This window comes from Xenopus tropicalis, chromosome 8, assembly GCF_000004195.4.
Source record: "Xenopus tropicalis strain Nigerian chromosome 8, UCB_Xtro_10.0, whole genome shotgun sequence".
Lineage (NCBI taxonomy): Eukaryota > Metazoa > Chordata > Amphibia > Anura > Pipidae > Xenopus > Xenopus tropicalis.
In genome coordinates, this window is record NC_030684.2 from 112,868,967 (window position 1) to 112,894,456 (window position 25,490).

The following is a 25,490-nucleotide window of genomic DNA, read 5'->3' on the forward strand; positions in this document are numbered from 1 at the left end:
AGGGGGGCCTAATTATTAGCCTATTAAATACCTGGGCCCTCTGGCTAATAAGCCCTGCAAATATAATGAAAAAAATGCTGCTCCTATGCATTTTCAGAACCCTGATCTGCCCCAGCCACCCAATGGCAAAATTTTGGCAATCAGTGTGCCACCCCCTGGATCATGGCTCTATTCATTAGTATATGGAGTAAAAAAAAAAAAAAAAAGTAGTGAATGCCTGGCAAGATGGAGTAGAACCTTTATAAAAAGCCAACAATAGTAATGACTTGTGTCAGGGTAATATTTCTAAATTCAAGGCTGTATTCCCATAATCCCTTGTGGTACAGGAGACAAATGTTGGAATAAAATGGTTAGAGCACAGAAAACACAGTTTTCAAGGCTCAGCGGGGCTTTTGCTATCAGTGAGCAGTACACAATTCAATCAATTACATTTCTGCTTTCAATATACTTCCTGCAACTGCTTGAACACAGCTGATTGCCTGCTATGGGTAATGCCAGTTTGCTCAGTGTTTGAAACCGAGCCTTGTGTTAAAAAAGAATTATAATTTGTAAGATCATCATCAAACACAACTGTTGGGTTAGAGCCTGCTGGTGTCACAGTATGCTGGCATGTCTTCCCTGCTAGTTTGTGCATTATCCTTGCACCTAAAGAAGGCAATACACTCCCCCATGGTCTTATATAGAAAGATTGACCAATAATTATATATTTTGGAGAAAAACACTAATAAAGACACTACTTTAAGCTCACAGTTAGGCAGTCTACGGACCTTTACGTGTTCTTCAACTGCAACCCTCAAGTAACACTGACAGTCTTCCAGGGTACTAAGAGCTATAGTTAAGCAATATCTAGTGTCTGCAGATTGTCCATTGCTTAAAAAAATCCAAGAAAGTGGTGTAACATCACCATCTCTTTGTGTTGCAGCTCTCATTGCTAGCTGTGGGTTACTGGGCCTGGAGCATTCACCAGTCATCAGACTGGCCCACAGTCCTCTGCTTATGGTGATGTGTCATGTGGTTCACATCCTATAACTTATAGTAAATGGGAATCAAATAAAAATACAGACATGATGATTCTCATCGTATAATCTGTGTGTGCAATTTATGGATAAAGATCACCCATGTCAGTATTTTATGGGATCCCAACTGAATTTAGCTGAATTCCGACCAAAGAAAAACAAAAAATGCATTTGTATGTTTAAACCCTAGTTTGAGATCTACCCATTTGGCCAGCCCTTTCTCTCTTAGCTGATACAGCCTTAAAGCAATAGGTAACAAAAGAAATTCAGAATGCGGGAGGCATGTCACTCTGGTCCCCCCCGACACTTTTATAAGCATATTTGCTATATGTCTATTGCATACTTCAGCCCTGTGTGCACTCCCAGATGTCGTTTCCTTTGTAAAGGGTCCCCAAACGGTTTATAATAACACAGTATTTTGGTTTTATTCAGGATAGAAATGTAAGAATATAATCCAAAATCTGCCAGAGGAGGATAATATGGAACATACGGAGTTAAATTGCTAAATACATTGTATTTGACCTTTAGCAAAAAAAATATTTAGTAACTTTTTAATACAATAAAACAAAAAATGAGAACAAAACCAACCAGGAACTAAGTGAGGAGAGGGCAGGAAAACCTCATTAATGCCCCATAACAGAGAATTCTTGGTCCTTGGTCAATCCGTCATTACTGCTGTCCACAAAGTGGCCATTTATGCAGTACAAGACATATAGATCATTCCTTGCACCTATTTACACAGAGCGCCGATGTCCATAATTGTACTGCTCAATCCTGCCCCCCACTTTGGGCAGCAGCGCTATTCTCTGGGCAATCTCGTTACCTGCCGACCCCCAAAGAATGTCTTGCGTAGCAGACAAGGACCTGCAGGCTGTCCTACAAGCGAGGATTTAAATAAAGACCCAAACACACAGTTTCCTCCAGAGTCGAAAACAAAGACATAAAAACATCAGTGACAGGCGTGATTAATCCCTAATCTGTCTGATGCCTGCAACACATTGTGGAGTGAAAAGAACTACCAGTTTGGTGCTTCATCATCAACTGCCATGTGGCTCCCTTTTACAATGAGAAAACCTAGGATCTATTATTATTGGGTCAAGGAAAGAATTGTGTTGGGGAACTGTGTGTGCTTATTGAACATTTATCGTACACACAGAAACACTGCGCACCACGTTCTATGCTGCATTGATATCTACAGCCATACTGAGCTCTATGCTGACTCATAACCACAATGCATTGCAGGCCTTAGGAAAGGTACAAAGCTTACACAGTAGGCTATCTGCAATCATAGACAGGTTCCTACAAGTCTGCAAGTGTCCAAATGTCCTCAGTATGGAAAAGGGAGACCCATTCTACTCTGCTCCAACAGAATGCTAAGTCTCAAAGGGGTGACCTGAGGTTGAGTGGGGTACACATCTTTCCAAAACAACCCAATGCCACACACATCTGAGACTTGCAATACTTGGGATAGTTTGGAGGTTGGTGAATACTGATCAGCATCTGAACTCCGCTTCTCATCGTTTTTCCTCCAACATTATTTCTTGTAAATAAAAAACGGCTAGAGATGGGCTGTTGCATGGAGTAGAACACTAGAGAATACTGACTCTCTCTTCCAAAGCCCTCATCTCTGCATCTTCTGGTTCGTAGGAAGGTGGGGGTAAAAGGTGAGGGGGGTACAGAAGGCGGCAATCCTCAGAATACTGCTGCCAGCGGGGGTCATCACTCTCATGGGTGATATAGCGTTCCCCGATCTTGCACTCCAGTTCACGCAGGTCCAGCCAAGTCTGGTAATCCTACAAAGTCAATTGGACAAAGTCATAAGGTGCAAAATAAACCCTGCTGCAAATCAAATTTATGGCACTGAGACAATGGATTTTGCATTCTCAGCTTTATCAGTTTCCTGAGGATTGGCTGGTCTAAGGGCAGTGACACACGGGGAAATCCCACCGGTTAGAATGTAAATCGCTGGGATGACGGGTCGGTGGAATGGCATAACCGGCGCTGCGATTTGCCAAAGTGCCGAAGTTGCCTTGAAAGGCGACTAATCTCCCCGTGTGTCACTGCCCTAAAGGTCAAAAACATCATAGAAAAGCAACAGATTCTAGAATTTATGAATATGGTAAATTGCTAAAATAACATTTACTTTCATTAGGCAGATTTTTTTATTTGGGTTTACATTCTTTTTAGGTCCAATATCCATTTATAATCCAGCCTCCTGACCACCTGGTATATGTGTTTAATCATTCACCTTTTGCTTTTTGGGAAAATATTTTACCTGCTTTTAGTTTGCATCCCTGTCCGAGGGATTTGGAATTTAGTAGAATGGATACGAAAAACTCTACAAAAATAAAATTAACTTAAAAAATTAAAGGCTTACTTTACCTTTAAACCATATTTTTTTTGAGTCCCTAAACTAACTCTGTATAACCCTCAGAATAACATACCTTTCTCCCTGCATGCAGATTTATTTTGTTTCTCTTTTACAAGCAGCTGAACATCAGTTCTTTTACTGGCTAGTATGAACCTCTGCTCCCTTTTGCTTTTGAGCCCACCCTTCCTGCCCCCTTTTGCCTTCTGAGCCCCTTTCTTTCCAGTAGTGGGCAGTATAATATCTTTTTCACATTAACTAATGTCCATTTAACAGAAAAAAGATAGTTATGGCACAGCTGGCTTGTGTTATGGCTAAGAGACCCATAGGTAAACCATATAGTAGACCTCAATGTGTTCTTTGATGTGGTGCTTACCTGTAACCAGGGATGGTTAAGAGTCTTGTCAACACTATAACGTTTCCTCATTTTAACCTGCAGCAGGTTGTTAATCAGATCGATAGCTAAAATTTAAAAAATAAACAAAAAATGTTTAAAAAGCATTTATGAGATTTTTTTTTAAACCACACAATGATTATTATGAACCCACTTAGATGGAGATTTTCCTCTGAGACATGCTGAGACTGTCATAAACATGAGGAAAAAATCTCTAAAACAGCACTGACATATTCAGAGATAATATCTGTCAGTTAACCTCAGTGCTCTCAGACACATAAGTTGCCCTGACAACATAAATGCGGCATTTCCCCACAAAAGATACCATACAGGAAAGGTGCACTCATTACTGCTTTCCTGCAAAACCTCCTATCTCTGGCACATCTACTGCTAAACTAAAAGCTTAATAATAAAAAATGAAGACCAATTGCAAATAGTCTAAGAATAGCACTCTCTACATTATACTAAAAGTTAATTTAAAGGTCAACAAGGCCTTTAATCCACTAAAAGAAAACACGCATTTGGATGGTTTGGGACTAAATTTGAAATAAATGTTCACTAAAACACAATGTTTTTGTGCTGGACTTTTCCACAAACAATGTGTTCCTGAATAGGATTGGTGGTGCTTAATTATCCTGTCCATCGCTCACCTACTGATTAGGGGTGGGGTTTTATTACTATTTAAGCTTTGTTTTTTCACTGTGTGGTTATCCTGACGAAGGCAGACAGTGCCGCCCGAAACATTGTTTTTTTGTGGTACATTGGCATAATAAATGGGGTAAGCTCCCCAGCTGAAATTTTGTTTGAGAGCAGTCTCTATTTCTGCTTTGTTCTATACATTGTTGGGGCGCTGCCATACGTCTTGGAGACTTTGCACCACAGAAAATTGCCTGAGGTGAGTGCAGCTGTGAATTTTTTTTTGTTTGCTACATTTGGACTAAATCAGCCTGTTACCAGTTATGCCAGTGTATGGCTTACAACCCAAGAGGTGACAGGAGTCTCTTTGCCAGTGGGCCTAAGTGAACCATAATAAATTTAAACAAAGTCTCTTGTTTTTTGGAGGAGTGTATTTTTAATAACTTTTTTCTCTTGTCCTAGTTCTATTAAGGCCTCAGAATGTCTTCACTATAACCAGTTCTCATCCTTGCTTTATCTCCATCTAACTCCATCAACTAAACATGACATTTATGCATTCAAATAACCTTACCATCAGGAGAGATTTCTTTCCATGGGTTTGGAGGGTACATAAAGGCAGCATTCTGGATCTGGTCATGAATGTCTTCATCCTCATTAAAAGGGAAAGTTCCACTCAGGCTGACATAAATAATGACCCCCACAGACCACATGTCCAGTGAGCGGTTGTAGCCACGGTTTCTCAGCACTTCGGGAGCCAGATAGGCTGGTGTGCCTACAACAGAACGCCTAAAAGACTTCTCTCCAATAATACGAGCAAAGCCAAAATCACAAAGCTTCACCTAAAGGAAAATAAAGAAGGATTTTTAACTTACCGGAAAATCCTTTTCTAGACGGCCCGTACTGTCAGTGCAGACACCATGGGGTTAAGTATTCCCTTCCGGAGGCAGGACAGAAGAAAAAAGAAACTTCTCGGCTCCACCCCCTCCCTATAAGCTGGGGCTTACTGCACTGACAGTACGGGCCGTCTAGAAAAGGATTTTCCGGTAAGTTAAAAATCCTTCTTTCTCTAGACTGGCCCTAGCTATCAGTGCAGACGCCATGGGGACGTTCTAAAGCTGTCCCATATTTTGGGTGGATGCTGGGGAACCTTTGTTCGCCCCATATGTGACCAGGAAAGCGTCCGCCTTCCTGTAGTGTCTGGACCTGTGCAGATAGAATTTAACTGCCCGTACAACATCTAATTTGTGGAGTGCCTTTTCCTTTGAGTTAGTGGGATGTGGGCACAAGGAAGGAAGATTAATTTCCTCATTTATATGAAAGGGGGAAACCACCTTCGGTGTGAAAGATGGCACCGTTCTGAATACTGCTCTGTCTTGGTGTATGACCAGCCAGGGTTCCTTGTGAGATAGGGCCGCTATGTCGGACACCCGTTTGGCTGAAGTTATTGCTACCAGGAAGGCCATTTTCCAGGTGAGGAATTTTAATTCACAAGTACCTAGTGGTTCGAAGGGAGGGCCTTGTAAAACTGTTAGGACTATATTTAGGTCCCACGGTGGTGTGGGGTCCCTGAATGGTGGTCTGGTCTTACCTACTCCCTGCAGCAGTTGTATTACGCCTGGTTCCCTTGCCCACTGGTGTTGAAGAAGTAGGGAAAGAGCAGAGAGTTGAGATTTGAGGGTAGCAAGAGAAAGGCCTTGACAAGAAATTCTATGATTGTCTGGGTGGAGGCTTGTTTCCAAGGTTTGTCTGTTGAGGCACAGTACTCTATAAAGGTTCTCCAGGTTCTGTAATACACCTTTGTAGTGGTTGGTTTTCTGGCTTTCAACAAGATGTCGATAACTGGTTTTTGAGAAACCCTTCGAGTGCCATAGTTCGGTTTCAACAGCCAGGCCGTCAAATTTAGCATTGCCGCATTGTCGTGTCTGATTGGTCCTTGGGTCAGTAAGTCCGGCCTGAGAGGTAGTCGCCATGGTGAGGCTACTGACATTGTTACAAGGTCCGCATACCAGTTCCGTCTGGGCCAGTCTGGAGCAATCAGGATGGTTACAGTGTGTTCCTGTTGGCATCCACGTACGACGCTCCCGGGTCCTGTGACCTGGCGCAGTACGTAGGAACTTTGAAATTGCGCCTGGATGCTAGTATGTCTATGTCCGGGCGTCCCCACTTTGCCACGATCTGGTTGAATGTGTCCTGGTGGAGTGCCCACTCTCCCTGGTCTATCCGTTGCCGGCTGAGATAATCTGCCTTCCAGTTCTGGACGCCGGGTATGTAAACCGCAGCTATTGCCGGAACGTGTGACTCTGCCCAGCTGAGTATCAAGGATGCTTCCCGCATGGCTTGGTTGCTGCGTGTACCTCCCTGTTTGTTGAGGTAGGCTACGGCTGTGGCATTGTCTGATTGGACTCGAAGTGGCTGGTCCTTGAGAAGTCGGGACCAATGGAGGATGGCATTCCGGATAGCCCTGATTTCTAGGACATTGATTGGCAGTTTTGCCTCTTCGGTTGTCCACGTCCCCTGACATGTGTGGGGTGGGTAGATCTCTCCCCAGCCCGTGAGGCTTGCGTCCGTCGTGATGACTGTCCATGGCGGCAGTGTCCCTTTCTTGCCAATTGTTAGGTTGTGGGGGCAGGACCACCAAATGAGGGACTGCTGGGCCCGGTTGGTCAGAGGGATTCTTTGGGATAGATGTGTGATCCTTGTCCCAATGTCTTAGAAAGTGGTTCTGGAAGTATCTCATGTGGTAGCGGCCGAATGGTAGTGTCTCCAGGGCTGCTGCCATGTAGCCCAAGAGTCTGAGGCATACCTCTGCTGTTGTTGAGTTCAGTTTGCACAGGTCTTGTGCCATTATGGATATCTTTTGAACTTTGTCCGTCGTTAGTGAAATGGTCTGAGCTTCGGAGTCGAGCCACATTCCTAAGAATTGGATGCGCTGGGTTGGTGTCAGCTGACTCTTTTTGTAGTTCACCACCCAACCGGGTTGTGCCAGGGTTGATATGCATATCTGTGTGTCTGTTGTGGCTTGGTTGTAGGAGTGTGAACGAATCAGGATGTTGTCCAGATATGGGGTCAATGATATCCCCATGCACCTGATGTGTGCTACGAGTGGGCTGAGTACCTTTGTGAATACTCTGGGTGCTGTGCAGAGTCCGAAAGGTAGGGCCCTGAATTGACCGTGAACCTTAGGTATTTCTGGGAACATTCCTTGATAGGGGACGTGTAGGTATGCATCTTGTAAGTCCACTGTCATCATGTAGCACTGTGGTGTCATGGACATGCTCACCGACCGTAGGGATTCCATGCAAAATTTTTGAGTGGATACAAACGGATTCAGGGGTTTTAGGTTCAGGGCTGGGCGGAAGGAGCTGTCCTTTTTTTCCACCAGGAATAAATTTGAGTAAAACCCTGTGTAACGTTCTCGCCAGGGCACTGGAGAGATGACGTTGTTGGTTAGGAGATTTTCCACTATGTTTGCTTGGGCACCTTGCCTGATTGGGTTCTTGGGAATGGACGATCGGGTGAATGTACGTGGGGGTAGGTTGTCGAATGGGATTCTGTATCCTTCTGTGATGATGGATAGGACCCAGTTGTCCTGTACATGGGTTTGCCAAATCGGTGCGAACTCTAGTAGACGGCCGCCTACCCTCTTTAGCCTTGGTGAGCAGTCATGTGGAAGTGGGCTTTGAAGGCCCTGGTTTCCTGTTTTGTTTGTGCTGTTGGGGCCAGGATGATCTGGTCTTCCTAGTGTCTCCGCTACCCTGTTGTGATCGGAAGGTCGAGGTACGAAAGGAGCGATAGGAGCGTCCCTGGTTGTTCCATTGTTTGTTATAGGGCCTGCTATTGGCTTCGGGTCTGGTTTTCTTGCCCGAAGGTAAGAAGGAGCTTTTGCCCCCGGAGACATCTGAAATTATTTGTTTCAGGTCGGGCCCGAAAAGTGTGTCTCCTGTAAACCTGAGGTTTAGGAGTTTAGATTTGGAAGCCGTGTCTCCTGACCAGTGGCGCAGCCACAGTGCTCGTCTGGCTATTACCGTGTCCATGCTGGTTTTAGCCGCTAGTCTCACCGTATCCATAGCTGCATCCGATAGGAAGGCTAGGGAAGCATTGATTTGATCCAATGCCTCCTGTAGTGCCTGTGGTGAAGACGGAGGGTGTTTGATTAACTCTTGGCACCAGAATTTTGCTGTCCTCGCCAACCCTGCTGATGCCACTGCTGGTCGTAGGATTGCTATGGCATGTGTAAAACCTTTTCTGAGGGCCACCTCCATTTCTTTATCCATAGGTTCTTTGAAAGCGGCCTCTTCCGTGGGCAGAGCAGTGTTTCTGGATAGGCAGGCGACTGCGGAGTCAACTTTGGGGGCCTTATCCCAGAGTTTTTGTTGCTCCTCCGGAATGGGATATGTAGTGAGGAAGCGTTGGGTCAGGGTGAGGCGGTGGTCCGGTTTGGTCCATTCGTTCTCGATTAACTGGGAGATGGATTTGAAAACCGGAAAGGTTCTGGCCTTTTTGGGCTGTATTCCCAACACCTTATCGGCTTTGGAAGCCACTGCCCTCTCATCTTTCATCTCCAAGGTAGTCAGCATGTCTCTCAGTAGTCGTTTAGCGGTGTCAGGACCTGCAATAGAGTGATACTGCTGGTCCCTTCCGGAGTCATCTGTATCTGTGTCACTGTCTGATACTTCGCCCAATTCTGGTTCACTATCTGGCTCACTGATCTCGGTGTCAGATGAGTTAGTGTCCAGTAGAACCTGAGATTTGCGTTTCCTAGGACGTGAGGAGGATTGACTGATAGTGGACTGTATGGTGGATTTTATCCAGTCAAACAAATCCTCAAGTTGTGGTGGTTTTGCAGAGGTGGATGGGATGGCATCCCTGTCTGGTTCTGTTGTAATAGGTGGCTGTGTGGCTGGAGTCAGGCCAGTGCCTTCCTGATGTTGGCTTACAGTGGTATGTGCCATGTCAGGATGGGGGGATAATAATGGTGCGGATATTGATGGTTCTGTACAGTCCCTGCACTCCCCCTGCTCCCCTTTGCGTAATGTGTGTTTGCAGATTCTGCATTTTTTGAATTGGCTGGCAGACCTTTTGTCAGTGGTCTTCCTAGCCCTTGGGGTAGGTGTAGCACTGGCCATGTCCTTCCTAAATTCGTCTAGGGTATTTTCAGCCTCCATTTGGTTGGGGCAGATTGAATAGGTTTGGAGTAATGCCTATAAGTTAGGCTTATTTAGTGTGGATAAGGGGTATACTTATTGCGCTTGGTGTGCATATATACCTTGTGCCTTGGTTGGAGAAAAGGGCTTTTTTTATCAGTTCAGAGGCTCCGTTTTATTGTGCTGTCATAGGTACGGACCGCAGTGGAAAAGCGCCTGTGTCAGGCGCCAAGAACTGCGAGGAGGCGGGCGCACAGTGAGTGACGCGGTGTGTGCGTCCAGGATGTGAGCGCATATGGTGGAGGACGCGCTCCGTGCGTCCTGTGTGTGATGCGCGCGTTCGTGCGAAGGCGCACTCCTTGCGTCCTGTGAGTGACGCGCGCGCTTGTCACTGTATCGCGCCTCCTGTACTTCGCCCAGAAACGGCGCGAAACTTATTGCTAGACGCTCGTAGCAGTATCTGTGGGAGTGCCCGATCTCTGTGAGATGGCTGCAGCTCCCCTGTTGCCCCGCATGGCAGACCTGTGGTGTGGTGAGAGCCATGGGTTGCCCCAGCAGAGTATAAGGGTTGTGGGTTGGTGTGGTCAGCAGACCTGAGGTGTGCAAGGACCATAGGCAGAAACGCTTCAATAAGGTAGTAAAAATAAATAATAAATAAAAAAAAAAAAAACTGAAGGGGAAAGGAGGAGCACCAGCTTATAGGGAGGGGGTGGAGCCGAGAAGTTTCTTTTTTCTTCTGTCCTGCCTCCGGAAGGGAATACTTAACCCCATGGCATCTGCACTGACAGCTAGGGCCGGTCTAGAGAAAGAGTAAGTTACAGCATATCATTTTTACATAAGAAAAAAAATGAACATAAAGAAAATAGACTGTTCCTCTGATAAACATTTACCATGTGCCCAGGATATGTTACAGTATGAATCAAAGAGTATACTGCTGTAAAGACAGTCCTTACCTGGCATATAAACCTCCACAATCTAATATTCCTTATGTACAGTTACTGGCAATGGGGTATTACACAAGGGTAGGCTTTTCAATAATAAAAACTGGATATTCCTATAGCTACGTTCTACTGACAGATGTGCAAATCCCCAATGTTATATCACCTGTGGGAAAGGGTCAGCTGAGGCAAGCAGCACATTCTCTGGCTTCAAGTCGCAGTGGACAATGTTCTTAAAATGAAGATGTCGCAGGGCCACTAAGATCTGTAAAATGACAATGGATAGGTCTGAGGTGTATATTGTGGGGGATAAAGAAATAAATGTCAACACAATTACTCACTTCACTACATTTAAAAGTATTTCCTCTATGGCTTTTTTCAATTCAAGACCCCTTAGCTCTTAACAAGGTTACAGAATATGGGAAAATACTATACTATCAGTCAATCAGCCACAGACTGAAGAATATCTAACTAGGGCAGAAAGTAAGTTTCACTGCAAATCTCACCCTAAATGACATTCAAACTGGGCTTTCAGGATTATTTAGGGCAAGCAATAAGGCATTCCCCAATCTCTTTCAAAATGACCTTTAGGCTAAGCCCCCCAAGGGTGGCATTGGGAACCTCTCCTCCATGGCATGCTACAGATGGTTGATCATTTTAACTCCATTACACTACATTAATGATTTCCTTCAGTATAAAGCAAATGTTAACTTGTCTAGTTCTCTCTCTGTCATGCCTAAGTTTGTTTACCTGAGTGACTAGGAATTTGGTGATACGCTCTGGTAATCGTCCTTTTTCACTTGACAAGATCATCTCCAGCATATCCCCATGCAACTTTTCCATCACCACAAAAACCCTCTCTGGTGTTTCAAACATACACTCCAGATTAACCACACCTTGATGATGCAAGTTCTATAGAAAGAAAAGAAGTGTATAGGGTCAGAAGGCAAAATGGCCCCTTGTGATGTGAACATCAACTTTCCTGATGGTTTGAATACACAACCAATAACCGAAAGAAGAAATGTAGATACCTGTAAAATGGCAACCTCATTGCGCAGCTGACTTTCTTGCTTAGTTGGAAACCGCAATTTGTCAATAATTTTTATAGCCACATCTCTTCCAGTCTTCCGGTGCTTACCTTAAAAAAGTAGGTTTATATTTACAAATATGAACAAAGTATACATATTTCTTGTGTTCTAATTTATTAATAAACTCCTTATTAGCAAACACAGTATTACTAGGCTTTACTTCTGCATGTGACATACCTCCATACACAATGCCAAACTGGCCAGACCCAAGAACCTCGTCTGGAAAGATCTGGTAAACAGAGCTAATATCCTATAAGAAAGTAAATGTATAAAACATATAAGCAAATGTATAAAACATATAAGTTACAATCTGAGGTTATGTGGAGACCTAACAAAATGCTTTTTCTGTTAGGCTCCAGGCACTGTGTGCTTGTTTTTATTTACCTTTTCAACTTATCACACTCTTCTGGTGTGCAGCTATGGAATGTTTTAAGCGCAATAGACAAATGTTAACAAACACACAGTCCCTGCAGCCTGCTGCCAATGTTGATGTTCTGTACATATGTAAAGGAAAGCCAATCTCTTGCACCAGTATCTTGGAGAGAAGACAGGGAGTAGGGGTCAGAAGAGAGAGGAACAAGTCAAAAGGAGATTATTGGAGAGCAGAAAGGAACCAAAATAAAATAAAAGGATAAAGAGAAAAAAAGTAGTGCAAAAAAAAAAAAAAAAAGTAGAAAATACAAGACCAAGTAGGAGGGGTGACAGAGTAGAAGTGAAGGACATACAAAGGAAAGAAAAGTGGGGAAAGCAACAGGAGTGGGAGAGCCAAATATAATTGCCACTGAAACAGTAAAAATGGCAAGATTATCTGTAAAAAAAAAAAAAAAAAAAGATATATTTCCATTGGATAACTCAGAAATACTATGGTAGAAAAAATGTTCACCCTTGGTCTCAATTTGAATCTCTTGAGAGTTATTCTTGAATTTGGGACTTCTACACAGAGCTAATGTTGCTTTATTGCCCTAGAAAGACAGACTCTGCCCATCCTTACCACATTCTCGTGCACCTGGCAGTTGGACACTGAGATGCTGATTGAGACGTCTCCTGGAACAATAAAAGAAGCATTAAGTCAGTGGGACTCCTAGAGAATGTACTAATATTGAGCCTTATGGCAGCATTTGTCAATTAGTCCCAAAAATATAGGAGAAGTGTACATCTATATGTCTTTTTTTTAAAGTTTACATTTTTATAAACAATATGTTTTAATATTAAGCAAATTAACAAATTAGCATATTTGTTTACCACAAAAAAATTAGCATTTTGGTTTACAACTTACTATCTCCTCCTCCCTTTAAAGGAAAACTATACCCCTAAACAATGTAGGTGTCTATAAAAATATATTGCATAAACAAGCTCTCATATGGACAGTTCTGTCTTTTGCTTCCACACTTCTACCTGTTACAGTTAGAGCTGCATTATTTCTGGTCATGTGATCTCTAGGGGAACACACAGCCCAACACTAGCTAGGGGGTATATTTATTATGCTGTGTAAAAAGTGGAGTAAAACATTACTGGTGATGTTGCTCATAGCAGCCAATCAGATTCTTTGCTTTGGTTTTCTAACTGTTGAAATCAATTTGCTGATTGGTTGCTCTGGGCAACATCACTGGTAATGCTTCACTCCACTTTTTACACAGCATGATGAATATACCCTTTTGTGGGTCAGGGGAATGGATGTAAAAGGGCAATATTTACTGGTAGATATATTACAGCTTGCCAAGATTCTTTAATAGGTCACTTAGCATAATATAAACTATTGGTTAAATATTCATTCTGGGGGTATAGTTTTCCTTGAAGTGACCATAGTTAATGTTAATAGAGATAATGACCTCTGTACAAACAAGCCCCTCCACTTCCCCATTTGTTGTGTCTGTTTTGGCTTACAGATGTCCTTTATAGCAATTGCACATTAGGAGACCCTGGCCTCCCAATGTACTTGCAAAGGAATTTACCCTGCATTGACTTTAATTGTAATTGCCTGAATCCTTCCAGCGCATTCTCAAGTCAGATACAGTTTAGGAATGTGGCAGTAACACAGGCAGGATCCAGGCAATTACTATTTAAATTATTTAAATCAATGAAAGAGAAATGCTGGTATTCTCCCCATGTGTCATTATGGAGAGGGTTCCTCTCTAATCTGATTAACTACCTTAATATCCTTCCAAAACTGTTTGCAAGTACAAGGCAGCTGGAGACAAACTCGTTTCAGTTTCTCTGTTTTCCTCATTTTGCCCAAAAACCAATTGACTTCAATTTTATGTTGGTCCAAGAAAAGATATATAATGCTAATAATAAATCCTCTCTTAGACACAGGAACAACATTGTTAGACTTAGGTAATAGACAAAAAAAGTAAATATAAGTAGATGTGACAAGGTGAGGACTTACGATGCTGGGTGCTTCCATCATTGGCTCCTTTTGGGTTGACTGGCATCAAAGCATGCTGTATTGCTATCTCCCACATTCTTGCAATATCCAGCCCTGCCCCACTAGTTAGCATGACATTCCCCATATCAGGGGGCACTGGCTGAGGCAAGTTCTCCCCCACATAGTACACTACATTGGCAGTTGTTATTTCAAAACAGTGGGGGTTGGCTCCAGGGCAAAGAAGGGATAAATCTTTGGCAGGTTCCAGAGATAATATTTCCGACAAAGGGATTTCCTTATAATGACACAAAAGAAAGTTTGATGATTAGTGCTAAAGATAAGTGTCAAACATACATCTGCATTCTACATATAAATAAGCTTACGTAAAGACATATAAATGGATACTGTAGTCATGACAGAAAACATTTACATGCATGTAAAACAATTTAGTGAAATTTAGTACAAAATATTTATCTGTACATAAAATATATAGTCAATTATTCTGTGCTTGAATTGGGAAGTGCAGACCGTAATTAGCAAACGGCAAACTTCATGGTAGGGATTCTATATTTGCACTCAGTGTCTCAATAGACAAAAATGGTCAATTAGTCTTCAACTGATTCATTTAAGACAATGCTGGCTAGAGCTGCCTGTGCATGGTTTTAATGAGAATGAAACCTCTTTATACTTTTTCAGTCCACTGTAGTGGACAACCACCACAACCTAAATCAGGGCACCCACATATCATAAACGACAAATTAGCACAGTGGGGTTGGTGGCTAGGAGCAGGCACAGTTAAAGCCAGGATGAGACAGGCTTCAAATGTGCATGCTCCTGGTGGGTGATCACCATCAGAGAGCAGGGGAGAAAGTCAAATGGCTGAGATGGTGGCCACCAATGCTCTCACACTAGACATTCTGGTTCAATTCAATGTGGCAACACCTCTTGACCACAGAAAATTCATGTAATCTCCCGATGCCCTGGCATACTTAGAACGCCTATAAGGGCTGCCTTGATTGCTATAAAGTCCCAAGGAAGAAAAGCACTAAATAAATATAGGTTACTGCAGGAGACCAAAAGGGATTTTATTCTCTATAAAAGATTAGCTGAAAAAGAATAACTAAAAGCATTGGACTCAAATGAAGGAAAACTAAACACTTGCATGTGTATATATGTAAGTGGTTTTACCATAAATAGGTCACAGTATCTCTTTAAAAGGTTTTAAATACCAAAAGACATCACTTTTAATGGAGCTTGGTCTTTATCTGCATTACACATGAACACAGATCCTTTTCTTCTGGGTTTCCTGAGTTTAATGCTATTTCAGGAATTTGTGCAATGATATAGGAACTACACAAAGTGTCAGCCACAGGGAAAACCCCTAGCATGCAAGAAGTAGTCCTTGCATGATCCAATCAGGTCATATTCGTTCTTATTACTTTTGATCTAGCCTTCCTAAATACAGTCTGTTGATTACTCCAATAGCCTCTTTATAGAAGGTCTAAATAATTTCACAACAAAATATTTGCAGTTATTGTGCACTTGTTGCAATAATTACCTTGTAGTATTTGCTTCCAGTATCATTTTGAAACAGAGTTATGCACTTGCTGTCTAATCTCCAGTAATGCCGTTTTCTCTGTCATTGTAAGAAAGCAAGATGTGTCAATCAGCAGTTACACAAGGTCAGACTAAATAAAACAATCCTGGCCAAAGCAGGACCTATGCAATCTGTGGTATGCATGCAAGATTGGATGACTTGGTTATTTTGCTCCAGCATATTTAAAGTAAAAAAAAATAAACAATCATGACTCCTTTTATCTTTTAAGACTCCTGTAAATCTAAAGACAGAATGAAAATGACAAGTAAACCTGATCATTCACTGTCAGATTATCACCAGATTTGCCCAACAATGCAGCAAATCAAATCAGAATTATAATAGGGGCTTGGGTAGATACAGTGATAGATAACATCAGTGTGCCGATGTGGCCCTCACCAGAAAGGATTTTTTTTTTTACATTTTTGCAACTCGTTGGCGATGCTTTGACAGCATCAAAGGGATAGTTCACCTTTAATCTTTAGCATAATGAACACAATGCATCAAGTATGTGAAAGGCAGTAATACCGATCAATTAAGACTCATAATAATGTTTTGCCTTGTGACACATTGGTCACAAGAGGCCACTATCTCTACAGCGTTCATGGAGAATTTTGCAGCATAGCAGGTTTTGTACATATAAATAAACAAACATATGCATGTAAAAATGATAATGGGCAGACTATCCCATCCCAACATTTTTAGTGAACATATATTGTGTGAATGTAACCAGAGACATAAAGGCATAAAAGATCTGTATATTAAAGCAATTAGAAAAAGGGTAAACCACCCATGCAGTGGCTGGTGCCAAGGCAGTGCCTGGCCATATAAGAAGACAAGAGGAGGACTCTCATTTAATTTTGCTCCACTGGCCACAACATGTAACCCTCAGTCCTCCTGTGCAGAATGGAACGAGTACAGAGAAAATGGCACCCTCTCTCTTTTTTTACCATGGGATCTTTGCTGGTGTAATGTACCATCCAGCCTTCTTTCATAACACTGCTGCTTTTCCTCTTTGTGTGTTTGACCGACTGGACTACTCTCATCAATGGAATGTTGTTACTGGCTGAAGGGCTGAAAGAAAATAGATAAACTGTAAAATAAGACATAAAGCTAAGCATGCATTGCTAACATTAGTCTTTACAAATGCCATTAGTGTAAATATTTTGCTTAAAATCTTCATCCGTCAATGAATTTCTCTTTGATAGAGTGCTTCTTAATTAGAGAAGGCTTCTCAAATATTCCTACTGCTAGCTGATCTCCTGAATCATTATTCTCCAATAATCTTTAGTCAATGTGTCCATAAGTAAATGTTCTGGTCAAAGGACTTACTATGACCAGTACTGTTTTGGCTATACATGTGCATACTACAAAGCTTATGTTTTCCTAATTTGTAATCTTCAAACGCCTCAAATGATTTCAGGACTGACTCCACTAACTTTACTTTTTTATGCTAGACTGTCAAGCTCTCCTTGGAGGTCAAACCTCTGGTGAGGGCTCCCTTTCTTTCACCAAAAGGTTACAGATATTATAAGCCATTGGGGAATCAGCCCTTTAGATTGTTACACAATTGACCTTCAAGCTGGGCTTTCAGTTTTACAGTACTGTAAAACCCTTTCCTGGTGATATCTTCACGTATCTTGATGAACGTACTTGCTGCCTTAAAGTTACCTGATTGTCCGGTCCGATGCATCTTGATCCTGGTCTGGTTCCTGCATTTCTCCATTTTCACTACGGCAGCCTGATATGGAACCCTCTGAGTCTGTTGTGGGGGATTCATCCATGTCCTCAGGTCTACTTTCATTATCATCGCTCCCCTCCTCCATCATTACATCAGATAGGTCTTAAAAACAAAATTAAGGCAGACATGAAATATTAAGTACAATCACCTCAGCACAATATGCATGAAACAACACATTCACAGAGAACAAAGTAAAGGGAAAAAATAGCACGCCCAATTTACCTCCATTAATTGCGTCCTCCCCCAGGCAGTTGTGAGGCACTCTTGACGCGCAGCGCTTGTGACAATTGAACTTGCAGTCCTTGCACTGCAATCCCTGCCGAAAGAGGCCCTTTAGCAGTTTCTTGCAGTGCTGGCAAACAGTCGGCCGGGTGTACGAGTGGATAACAAATGTGTGAGGCACTTTCACCTTTGTCAGGAAGAACTTATCCAGTTTAATCGGGCGGCCAATATGTAACTGTGAGCCGGATCTACTATGTCGACCCAAAAAGGATTCTGATGGAGATTTTTGCTGTGGATTTAACACAGAAAGGTCAGAAAAGTGGTAGTACAATTCATTCCGTCCTAACTATACTGACAATATACCTTGTTTATCAATATAGTTACATAATACAGTTTATAATTAAGGTTTATTTTACTCCATAAAGGTTTAATTCTGAAATAAAGTATTCGGAAATTTAATGCTTTCCTCAAAGATGCGAATAGGAATACCAACAGGTTTTCTTGAAGGTGACAAGAATGACACAAGTAAAAGAATTTAGCACAAGTGCTTTACCCTCAAACTAAGCAAATCAAAACGGTCTTCACATGTAAAAACGGTACATGGGGTAATTTCATCACTGGTGTAATTGAGCCAGCACAGAAGCGAACAATAAACCACCCCTGACAATTCCCATTTGCTTTAATAGTAATTGCCTAACAGGGATCCCCAATGTTATTTTTACTTGTGAGCTACACTCAGATGTAAAAAATATTGGTGAACCACACAAAAATAAAAAATATTCTTTTGGGGATACCAAATAAGGGCTATTGGCTATTTGGTAGCCCTGTATGGGCTGCTGATCTGCAGGAGACTCTGCTTAGGGTAAAATGGCTTGTCTGAGCTTCCAAAACTTGTCTCCAAGCCAAAAACTAAATTATGGGCACCTACTTTGTGGCCACTGGGCGCAACATCAAAGTGAGAGGTGAGCAACATGTTACTCACAAGCCACTGGTTGGGAATCACTGCCCTAGAGCATCTTTCTCCTTGTGCAGTCAGGTGTTTTCCATTCAAATGGAATAGGGGGCAACAGGGGTGATTTTGTAAAGAGAAACCCTATAAGCCATCAACCTCATGTGGTTTATGAAGAAATTAAACAACCAGGACCTCCAAAAATATACAGGGAGGTTAACTGGATCCTGTTAAAACTGAACATAGTGTGTGAATGAATGTAAGAGAACCCTTAGACTGTAAGCTCCAGTGGGGCAGGGGGACCGAAGTAAATGATGTGTAATCTCTCTAAAGCTCCAGAATGCATCAGCACTATATAAATAAAAGAAGCTAATCATAAAAATCAAACTTGCTCATGTAGACCAACTCACATTCTAAGCACTCGCTAGCAGGCACATATTATAAATCAGTTTATACTGATATCCATGGGTCATGCCTTTGCCAAATAAGCCGAAACCTATCTGCTGGGACATGGAGCTGCAGTTGGAATACTTGTGGCAATGAGACAAAAGATAATTCCCAGAGTAAACAGACAGATGATATATACTGGAGGCCACATCATTGTTTCTGCTGTTACTATTATTGGTTTTACCCTTACATTTTCCCCACAAAGTGAAATAGGAACCGTAGCTAACGTGAAGGACAAAACAGGCAGTAAGATTGCTGGGTATTTTTTTTCCTGTGGCAGTCGAGTAATAAATGCTTTGATGATTCATGTTTAAGACCACGTGTGCATAAAAAGCTGCCTCATGGTGGCAGAATTTCCCATGTAGTTGCTGGTATAACACTGCCCTAGGCACCCCGGAGTGCTAACCCTAATAAAAACACTGCACTTCCCCACAGTCCCTCACACGGTGGCTCTGCTGGGTTGGAATAGAGGACCCTGGAGCCTTAAAACTTGATACTAAGTCTGAGCTGTGGGCCATTTCCAAGGGATTTCTGTTCCAAGCTGAGCTCTAGCTGGAATGGCTCCAGGAAATGATTGCTAAAACCAGATTACATGATGGAAACTGCAGCTGATGGGAAGCTCAGTGCAAAGGTGCCATAACCCATTCAGTGCTGAGAAAGTGCGGAACGAATCTACTGATTGGCCACAAGCAGTGAAGCACGATTTGAGTGAATAAACTATAATACTATCAAAATTAAAGTAAGGGGTTTATTTGATTAATTAAGCCTTACACGCCAGATATGTTTTAAATGATTATTATGCAAACTGTATAAAGCAGGGGTTAAGAAAGTGAGTGCAATGCAAAAAGACAGGAGGGGTAAGGGGTGCAGAAGTGTGCACATCTGTCTGGCAGCTAAGGATGAGAGAACTTTGTGCATCCAGGAAACAGAAAGGATGCGGTGTGGAGATGCGTGAGGTGACAGCGTGCAGTATGGTGCTCAGCCAGAAGCAGCAGCTAGATACAAGCCAAACCAAACATCACTATGGCCTGGATTCCTGCCTTTTCAACACAACTTTCCATGCCTCCGCATGCACACCGACATAAACGAACACTGAATCCTGGGGAAATCATCCCTATGTAGCGGCATACAAAATAAGGATAGAATAGTTTATATCAAACTGATCATAAATATAATATTTTCTACATTCTTTGTATGTGGATTAGACTTTCTACTTATACAACACATCTATCAAGCAATTATCTATGGCCATGCATTCACATTTGATCAGTTCATCCCTAGTCGTGCTAACTTTATCATTCGCTCACACCGACACAACCTTCCTCTGATTTTGCCCCAGCCCACACATGCAATTCCTTATGGATTCCTAGGTGTGCTAACTTTATCATTCGCTCACACCGACACAACCTTCCTCTGATTTTGCCCCGGCCCGCACATATGATTCCTTATGGATTCCTAGTCATGCTAACTGTAGCATTCACTCACACCGACACAACTTTCCTCTGATTTTGCCCTGGCCCACACATGCGATTCCATATGGATTCCTAGTCATGCTAACTGTAGCATTCACTTACACCGACACAACTTTCCTCTGATTTTGCCCTGGCCCACACATGCGATTCCTTATGGATTCCTAGTCATGCTATCTGTAGCATTCACTTACACCGACACAACTCTCCTCTGATTTTGCCCGGGCCCACACATGCGATTCCTTATGGATTCCTAGTCATGCTAACTGTAGCATTCACTCACATCGACACAACTTTCCTCTGATTTTGCCCGGGCCCACACATGCGATTCCTTATGGATTCCTAGTCATGCTAACTGTAGCATTCACTCACACTGACACAACTTTCCTCTGATTTTGCCCAGGCCCACACATACGATTCCTTATGGATTCCTAGTAATGCTAACTGTAGCATTCACTCACATCGACACAACTTTCCTCTGATTTTGCCCCGGCCCATACATACGATTCCTTATGGATTCCTAGTCATGCTAACTGTAGCATTCACTCACACCGTCACAATTTTCCTCTGATTTTGCCCCGGCCCGCACATATGATTCCTTATGGATTCCTAGTCATGCTAACTGTAGCATTCACTCACATCGACACAACTTTCCTCTGATTTTGTCATGTACATAGGAAAACCCTTCCGCACACACAAAAACATAGCTCATCAGACTCTACCCACATGGCAGGCTTCAACTATAGTATGTCATTGCATGAATATAAGAACCATAAAACATGCTGTTTTAGCAGAAGCACTAAAGTGAACATATAAGCCCTAAGATCCACCCCCCACAGGCACCGTGCTACACTGGCTTCTGCTCCCTTCTACAAATGCACTAACCAGCTAATGGCTGAATCCCCTGCAGCGGCAGCAGTCAGACACATGGAAAGATGAACAGCTGGGGTTGGAAAATAAGATGAAAAGACATCACATACCTCATAGCTGGGACTGAGAGGAGACTGAGAAAGGAAGGGGAGGCAGGTCGGGAGAGAGAAGAGAGCCAAGTGTTAAAATGGACTTGCGTGAAAAATACCTGGATAGCACAGACAAGGAAGGGAGAAATAAAGGCATCTGAATATACAGCCATAAAACCTTCCGACAGCCTATGTAAAGCAGATGACCAACCAAAGCATCCAATATGTTAAGAATGTTTCAGAAGGGAAATGTGTGATCGGACCAGAGTATACCAAATAAGAATCAGTGCACAAGTTTTACCTAAACTGGATCAGGTGATTAATGTGCCCCCTAAATATAATCATGTGGCACTTTATTTTAGGAGGTTGTGTAGAATATATTACACCCAGGGGTGTATTTATTAACACTGGACACAAACATCATGCCCATAGCAACCAATCAGATCTATGCTTTTGTTTTCTAACCGTTTAAAATTAATTGCCAATTGGTTGCTATGGGCAATATCACTAGTGATGTTTGTCTCCAAGGTTAATAAATACTCTCCTTAGCCTTTGTATCCAATCCCATCATACCAATAATGGCTCATCAGGAGCACTGGAGAGAGGTTCAACGGACAAAGTGCGAATGCTGGACAATCCAGTCAGCGAGACATTGGACAATCTGCGCTTACGGACACCGCTGCAGTTGTTGGGTATCTTGAAGGCGCACCTCTTATGGTAGTTAAGACCACATCCTGGGAGGAAAAAGGAAACACATAAATACCCGTGAGGTGATTTTGAAGCAATAACTGTAATATTCAAAATATTGGAGATCTAGATATACAAAATATATATCTATATACAGGTATGGATCCATTATCTGGAAACTTGTTGTCCAGAAAGCTCTGAATTACGGGAAGGCCATCTTCCATAGACTCCATTTTAACTAAATAATTCAAATTTTAAAAAATGTTTTCCTTTTACCTTGTACTTGACCCCAACCATGATATAATTAATACTTACTAGAGACAGAACAATCTTACTGGGTTTCATTAATAATTAAATATTTTTTTAGTAGAATTAAGAAATGGAGATGCAAATCACAGAAAGAATCCCTAAGCAATTCTGGATAACAGGTCCCATACCTGTATTAATAGGAAATCAATATTGGCCATCAATTGAAGTGTGACAAAACAAAAACGATAACTAGATGGTTAAGGAAGGATTTGGCACTCATCATGAATTATGATTCCTTAGGTACAGAAGGACTGCAACAGATTAGTTCTTTTATTTTCAAACTTTAAGTAGACATATTGGTTGATATTCAACTGTACTTTTGCAATTTAGCAGGTATGTTCGTAAATCAGCCCCTATTTTATTTACTATACGTGACATGGCGTGGGTTCTCTGGGATATACAGAAGGCAATCCAAAACAGTAAAGCAATTTCCAACTTTATATAAATAAGTTGTACCAACTATTATGGTTGGGATCAGGTCTTTTCCATCTTGATCCAGTGATTTGCCAGGTTACCTACCTAAAGATTCCAATACAAGGTGACCTACCTACATTAGCAATGCCCATAGGTGTTAAACGCATAACTATAACTCGTATGGCATGTGAGACATATATTGCTACTAATGCAATGCAGCATGTCCCTGAAGTCATGTTCTCCTTTGTGCTGATGAATGTGCCCAGATGATATAGTAGCGACATGATAACACTAGACACTGGCATTCACACATGTAAAGAACTAAGGGCTAAACTGAGCTGGGGATAGGAGCACTATTCTGAAAAACACTTTTTGACACTTGCATTGAAAATGTATTAGTTCTTGTTGATTTTATTTTAACAGGACTTCAAAGTATAACCTTTGCTGTACCAAATGTCTGTGATATCACTGTAGATGAAGAGGCAGAAGAGATTGCTCTCAAAAGCAGAGAGACCTTTTCCTATCTGGGCTGCCCGACTAAAGAGCCCTTATTTCCCCAGGCTCAGATTCATGCAGATAAATTGCTATACTTACCCTCACACTTGAGGCCCTGCCTCACCAAACCCCAAAGCATCTCTCCGCAATGGTCACAGAATGCCGGCGCTCGGTAAGAATGGACAAACAATGCATGGGGGCGGATCTGGAAATCTTCGAATGTGGCTGAGGCTTAAAAAAAAAAAAAAAAAAATATAAAAAAAATTAAGATTTTGAAGAGCACATATTTTAAAAGTATACACATTAAAGTAAAACTGAAAGGAAATGACAGTAAATATATCCAGAGTGATCCTCTGAACTCGTCTGAAACCTTTACATCTTAATAGATATTAGCAGTTTCATACTGATAAATGAGACATGCGGATTGGCAACTCTATCAGTGGGCTGCGTAGCTGGAGGTACAAGGATTCCATAAATATTTAGGCAGTGGTGCCTTTTCAATAAGACATTGCTCATTATATTGCTCTCTCAGACCCTGGGAAATTTAAAGCTAACGGACAGTCTGACTCTAGTAGCCGCTTCACTAAACTCCCCTTTAAACTCTCCTTATAATAATTATGATAAAGAAGTGAGAAAGTGTAAAAATATTTCTTATACTATGAGACGGCTGAAAAGGCAACTAAAGCAGTGCCACAAATGTCCCCCTGTACAATGTTTAAAGAGCCACGCTTACAACTGTGCACCACATCTATGCAATGGAAAAAGCCCTCCAAGCAGAGAATTGAAAGCTTCCAGTTCAAATCATCAACCCTAATACAAACAACTTAGAACCACTGTAGTTTGCTGCATCTGAAGCAAGGTATTATTGCCAAAATCAAGGATTATAATGGTTTCCCCATGAAGTGCTTTATGTTAAGATACATGGGGGGGAAGGAGGTCCCTGGTCCACAGAGCTTACAGTCTAAGGTGCTGGGGCAATTCGACTCTGCAATTTTTAAAACCCAGTATGTGGCGACTAATCGCTAAAAAGTTGTGGCTACTTGTACTGTATAATACATTTCAGACACAGTGACTTGTATTTATTTGAGCAGCAGCAGCTATTAGCCACAGAGAGTGGATTTAAATTCACAGTGGGTAAGTAACTGTCAGACACAAACTGGAATGTAATAAGTGAAGTAGGGCCTTGGCCCATAGTGGCCAAGACTAACTCAGATACTAGGCAAGAGCTCCAAGAGAGAGGATTTAAATTCACAGTGGGTAATTGTCAGACACAAACTGGAATGTAATAAGTGAAGTAGGGCCTTGGCCCACAGTGGCCAAGGCTAAATCAGATACTAGGCAAGAGCTCCAAGAGAGAGGATTTAAATTCGTTTTGAGGAGGGAGATTTCCTTGTGGAGGAATTCTGAGATGGAAATGAAGCAGGATAGGAAGGTTTAAAAGTAGGATGTGTCGGTGGCTCAGACAAATGAAGGAAACAATGAGGAACATAAGGTGACAGAAATAAATAGATGTACTGAGCTGCAGAGTAGTGAAAGGCTTAATATACACCCGCCCAACAATGTAGGTCTCTATAAAAATGTATTGCATTAAACAGTTCATATGTAACACACTGCTTCATGTAAATAAACCATGTGCATAGTAGTATGTGGCACTGGGTAATCCTAATGGCACATACTAGGTCATTCTGTCTTTTACTCTCACACTTCTTCCTGTTACAGTTAGAGCTGCATTATTTCCTGTCAGGTGATCTCTGAGGGAGCACACAGCCCATCACTAAAAGGGCAATATTTACCGATATATACATTCCAATTTTAGTAAGATTATTTAATAGGCCACAAAATATAAACTGTTGGTTAAGCATTCATTCTGGTGGTATAGTTTTCCTTTAAGAAGAGAATGCTGTTTGCTTAAAAGGGCAAATAGCATGAGATGATTAGTGTTCATTATATGTAATTTTAGGATTAATTACACCTTTAACAGTTTACAATTGTCAAGAAAGTCAGTTGATATTGGAGGGGTTGGAAATCACACCACCAGCCACACTGCAGAGCATTATGTGGCCATTTTCCTGTGGTTTCTGACCACCTACAGACAACAAAATTATTTGACAAACCAATCTCAACCAAAACACCAAACCACGTAAAAGAAAGCAGGGGAGGGGGGTGTAACCTCTTAAGAGCAGCACACCTTTCAGAGAATGAAAGAAGCAACTGAGCAAACATTATCAAGACTGTGAACCAATAGCTTATGTAAC

General features: G+C 41.9%; 1 protein-coding gene across 1 annotated transcript in view; it reads right to left on the reverse strand.

The window, feature by feature from the left end:
- Positions 1-1,553: 1,553 nt before the first annotated feature.
- prkd1 (protein kinase D1) overlaps positions 1,554-25,490 on the reverse strand; it is a 76,954-nt gene continuing 53,017 nt past the window's right edge. Inside the window, exons 3-17 of the mRNA NM_001127412.1 lie at positions 23,335-23,466; positions 21,904-22,064; positions 17,507-17,795; positions 17,215-17,386; positions 16,494-16,617; positions 15,508-15,585; positions 13,971-14,244; positions 12,576-12,628; positions 11,762-11,834; positions 11,528-11,634; positions 11,247-11,408; positions 10,663-10,761; positions 4,986-5,253; positions 3,761-3,846; positions 1,554-2,809 (exon numbers count right to left, since the gene is read on the reverse strand). Of these exons, the coding sequence (NP_001120884.1) occupies positions 2,606-2,809; positions 3,761-3,846; positions 4,986-5,253; positions 10,663-10,761; positions 11,247-11,408; positions 11,528-11,634; positions 11,762-11,834; positions 12,576-12,628; positions 13,971-14,244; positions 15,508-15,585; positions 16,494-16,617; positions 17,215-17,386; positions 17,507-17,795; positions 21,904-22,064; positions 23,335-23,466 (2,282 nt within the window). The 3' untranslated portion in view covers positions 1,554-2,605. The remainder of the gene's footprint in view (positions 2,810-3,760; positions 3,847-4,985; positions 5,254-10,662; positions 10,762-11,246; positions 11,409-11,527; positions 11,635-11,761; positions 11,835-12,575; positions 12,629-13,970; positions 14,245-15,507; positions 15,586-16,493; positions 16,618-17,214; positions 17,387-17,506; positions 17,796-21,903; positions 22,065-23,334; positions 23,467-25,490) is intronic.